We start from the raw sequence: 4,731 nt of genomic DNA on the forward strand, positions 1-4,731 counted from the left end.
GGGGGGGGTGTGTGCCTGTGGGCAGCGGTGGGGGGGGTGGTGCTGGCGGCGTGAAAAACACGCACATGCAAAGACACACACACAACTGTTTTGCAAAGCAGCTGTGATTCTGTGGCGTCATCATCCATCCGTGCCTTTCTTGATCACACTGGCGTGATCCGGGTAGTCCAGAGGTGTCCTTTATTCTTTGTGGATGTCTTTAAGCTTCCAAGAAACAAAGGTCCTTAACTTCAGGGTGGGTGGGGGCTGTCCTTCTCCTCCTTGCAATGAGCTGGGGTCCTTTAGTCATGCTGATGGAACCCTGACTGCGCAGAATACAACGTACACCGTCTGCATCTTCAGCCAGTTCATACGATTTTGTACGATAAAGACTAATCGGTACAAGAGTGAGAGAACGGGATTTCCTTAACCCTGGCACCCAGCTGGCTGTGGCTGGGCTGTGTGTAGGTGTGCCCACAGGCACGGGAAAGGGCTGTGCCGGCATGCAGAGCCCACACACCTGACATGGCTGCAGCTGGGAACAGGAAACTTAGATCTGCCCAGGTCATGAATTCACACGTTTTGGCAGCTGTGTGTGCACAAAACCTCAGAGACAGAGCAGGGTCCAGGGCAGGGAGCTGAGCCACCACACCGTAAGCCAGCCTCTGATAAAAAACAAGGGGTTTGGGTCGTCTCTTGGAAGATGCTCTGCTCCCTCGATGGGTACCTGACTGCACACTGGGAACAGTGAGGGGAGCAGGGCTGCAGGGAGATGAGGGGTGACCAGACCAGGGACCAGACAGAGAGTGGCCAGAGGAAGATCTCCGAGAAGACTAAGACACAAGAGGAAGAACGGCGGGCCTGGGTGTGTGTGCAGGCAGGAGGCCACGTAACCATCCCACTAGAGGGAGCGAGAAGATCAGTCCTCAGAGGAGAGAACTGGAAGAGTTGGGATGAGGGAACCCAAGCCCGAGAAGGAGCTGCAGGCAGAAACTGGCCCTTCGTCCCCTCACCGGAGCCTGGGGATGTTTCTGGCCAGGGCATGTGTGTCCTGGGAGCTGGCAGTCCCACCTTGTGATGTTACACTGGGCGCTGCTGGGTCGGCAGCGTTAGGGCTCGACAGCCCTCCCAGGGAAGCTTGCTGGTCTGTGGCTTTATGGGGCTGACCCCAGTCCTCCCCCTTCCATCCATCCCTCCGCTGCCAAGCGAACAAAGTCCCACCAGCAAAGCAGGGAGCAGCCCTGCTCCCACGGCCCCCCAAAGCCTCCCTTCTCCTCCTGTCACTCCCTCGCTACCCCTTGGCTCTCAACCCCAGCTACCTCCAGGTCCCACCACCAGCCTGCAGGTCAGGAAGGGCTGCGAGGACGGCCGGCACGCTCCCGGCCAGACAGGTGCAGGGGAGGAACGGAGCCAGCAACGAGCGGGGCAGAGCTGATGCAGGCACACATCCTCGCTCAAAGCCCACACTGGGGGGGCTGTCCGGACACTGCTGCCTCCCTGGCACCCCTGGGGCACCCCTTTTCTCCCAGCACTACATTCTTCACTCCAATGCTTGTGCCAGGAGGAGACATCTCTAGCTAGACCTGGGCAGCTAAGGACCAGCAAGAAAACATCCCTGGTGCTTTCCAGCAGCAGACTGGGGCCTGGGGCGTGGGGGGCTCGCACGGGCAGCAGCGGTGGACTCCATGCATCAAAGGCAAAGGCTGCAGTAGAAAGCAGCTCTGCCCTTTCCCCCCTCAGCCCTTGCCAAGCTGGCACCAGCCTGCCAGCACCGCTCCGCTGAGCCTGAGCTCTGCAGGGAGGCTCCCAGCCCAGGGCGGTGATGGAAGAGGTGTGGAGCCTCCAGGATGCAGAGCAGGACAGAGGACTTGGAGAGCCAGAGGAGAAGCTGTCTGGGCAAAGCAGCACAAAGCTGGTTTGCAGGCCAAGGTGATGGCAAGCATTTCCTGGAGGGTCAAACGGCTCTACCCAGGTGCTCCCAGCTTCTTCCACCTAACCTGCTTTTTCACCTCTCGAGGAGTCAATTCGTCTCACGAATGCAGCAGGAGGGAGAGAAGGAAGGTGGGCAGGAGGGAAGCCGGCATCACAGAGCTGCCTTGTGCCTGCCAGGGAGCCCTACCAGGCACTGCTGCGGGGCCATCCCGGCATTCATGGCATCATGCATCTCCAGCCAGCCCACAGCTCCCAAACAGGCAGAGAAGACGAAGCTGCTCAGTGCACAACTTCTGGGAGGTCTGGTTGAGGAGGTCTTGAAGCTTGGAAGCTAAAAACGAGCCAGTTCCCAAGAAAAAGGTTTGCCATAGCCTGGACCAGCCCAGAGCCCCAGGGCAGCAGGAGGGTGAAAGCAGCCAGGATCTCTGTCACCTTTTCCCACTCCAGAGGAACCAGGCTGCCCACCGAGAATCACAGAAACAGCCTTTCCCAGGCCTGTATCTCTGAAAGAAAAGGGACTGAGGGTGTTTTGGTCACCACCCACATAGCCCCTCCTAGCACACGGCTTGACACTACGTTTGACCAACACCGTGGAAGCAGAGCCTCAAAACAGGCACCTTCCCTGGACCACGAGACACCTTCCTTCTGTGCAGAGACATGTGTGGCCGTAATCCTGTGCGGTAGGATGCCATGGGCAGCAGCAGGAGGTGGCAGGACACGGAGGGGCTGCCCAAATGCCTTCTGCTGGGCTGTCCCCGGGGTCTCAGTTCCCACTGTGAGAGCAAGAGCAGAGACAGCTGCCTTGAAGGAGAACTAGGAAAGCGGGGCTGCGGAGGTCAGGGACAGGAGGCACGGCTGGCCCACACAGGCGGCTGACACACCCGGACCCCAGCTAGGCTGGGCTATGGCTGTCCTTTTTCCTCTTTTTGTGTTTTTTTTTTTTTTGATGCTCTGCTTTGCCAGGAGGTTGCAAAACCCAGGCGATGAGTCAAAACAACCCGGAGCTCCCTTTTACCCTCTGCAGCCCAGGAGCAGCCAGGCGTCGTGTCCCAGTTTAAGAGCTCAGAGTTGGCAGGAGCAGCCCTAGGATGGAGACATCTTCCTTCGGGGTGCAATGTCGGATCCTGGGGCTGAGCCATGCTGTGTGAGAGGAGAAGCTGAGATGAACCAGCCAAGATCCTGCTGGTTCACAGGAGCTCTTCATCACAGGAGAGCTCTCCATCACTGGTGCAGGAGCATCAGTTCACACCACCAGCTCTCCATCACAGCTTCTGGAAGTGGGAGCTTCTGGTCAATGAGGGCCAGCTTGTGCCAACCATCCAAGCCAACCTGTCCTGTCACATTCGGGGCGACCACCAGCCCCTCCAGCCTCAACCCTACACCTGGCAATGTGCAGGGCTGGAGGAGCTGAGCCAGCTCTGGAGACGGCCTGATGCAGCCAGGCAGGGAAGGTTTCCATCCCCTGTGATAACAGGGACAAGCAAACCCTGGCCCTATCCCCAGGCAGGGAGCGACCTGATGGGCAGATAAGGGCTGGGGGCTGCTCCCAGCCCAAGCGCTGGGAGGGTATGGTGGGGAGGAGGCTGGGTCTTCATGGCTGATGTCCTCCCCTTGCAGATCCATGGCCAGCATGCAGCAGGGCAGTCCCAAGGCTGAGAGCAGGTGGAGGGGCCAAAACCCGCTGCCCCTCAGCACTGCGCAGTCAAAGCCAGGTATACATCAACCCAGAATGAGCAAGGCTCACCCAGAGTGTTTCTGCTAAGACAGAACCAGGCAGTGAGCACACACTGGCCCCGTGAGCTGCCTCCACAAGGGAAAGGGGCCTCTCGCAGCTCTGTGGGTGGTAAACGTATCTCAGCATCCTCACAAGGAGCTGGATAGTTCTGGGGACGGGGAGGGAGGAAGGCATGAAAAAATCCTAAGCCAGCAGAAAACCTGTGGTGGGAAGCTCTGAGTCAGCTCCAACCACGGGTTTTGTCAAACCGGCCCCCCCCCCCCAGCCTCCACATGTCTTGCATGGCTCTCCAAATTCCCGGGAACAAAGCAGAGGGGCTCTGCACCTCACAGAGCAAGAGCACGCTGCGTCTGTCCCCATCAGCATGTCTGTGTCTGCGTGTGTGGGAGGGCAGGGTCTTGGGACCTCTTGGAGGTCAGGCTGAAGGTCTCTGCACAGGTCTGGGCAGTTTGAGGCTGACCCAGGTGAGTTTAGGGGAAAGAACAAGGCTGAAAAGCAAAGTCTCCATTTAAATGGATTGCTGGGACCGTGGTTTGTACACTACCACATGGCACTACAACATGGCAGCAAAGGATGCTGTATATGGCACAGTGGCGTGGGGAAACTGAGGCAAGGAATGGAGCCAAACTGCACGTTTGGGTCATGTGAGAGGAAGGGCAGAAGGGGGGAGACAGGTAATACTGGTCATAAAGCCTAAAACATCTCTTCCACAAGGTTGGAACTGCTGATCCCAGGGAGAAATCGGGTGCCCTGTTACTGCAGTATCACTTACCGTGTCATCAGCACTTAGACGTTGTCAGACAGCATTTCTGGGGTGCTGAGTCATGATGTCTGGGTGCTGAGTCATGTCTGCTTGCATTGCCCCATCCTGGTTGCTGGCTCATCCTTGTCCCCAAGCCAGGCTGCCGGGAGGACCCCACAGCAGGACCGACAAGCACCATGTGCTCCCACATTCCTCATCTTGAGGTCCCCCCAGGGAGGGCAAAGGGACACCACGAGCCCCGGGCTGAAATACTTCAGTCCTTCCCATTCTGAATCGAGGCTTTATTTCTTCCGAAAGTGGCTGCCACGATCGTCTCTCACCC

At 58.1% G+C, this 4,731-nt stretch overlaps 1 protein-coding gene across 1 annotated transcript in view; it reads right to left on the reverse strand.

The window, feature by feature from the left end:
- LOC104832798 (contactin-like) overlaps positions 1-506 on the reverse strand; it is an 8,872-nt gene extending 8,366 nt beyond the window's left edge. The window contains exon 1 of the mRNA XM_010569162.1: positions 500-506. Within this exon, the coding sequence (XP_010567464.1) occupies positions 500-506 (7 nt within the window). The remainder of the gene's footprint in view (positions 1-499) is intronic.
- Positions 507-4,731: the final 4,225 nt, after the last annotated feature.

Source organism: Haliaeetus leucocephalus, unplaced genomic scaffold (genome assembly GCF_000737465.1).
Source record: "Haliaeetus leucocephalus isolate CR32 unplaced genomic scaffold, Haliaeetus_leucocephalus-4.0 Scaffold262, whole genome shotgun sequence".
Taxonomy (NCBI): domain Eukaryota; kingdom Metazoa; phylum Chordata; class Aves; order Accipitriformes; family Accipitridae; genus Haliaeetus; species Haliaeetus leucocephalus.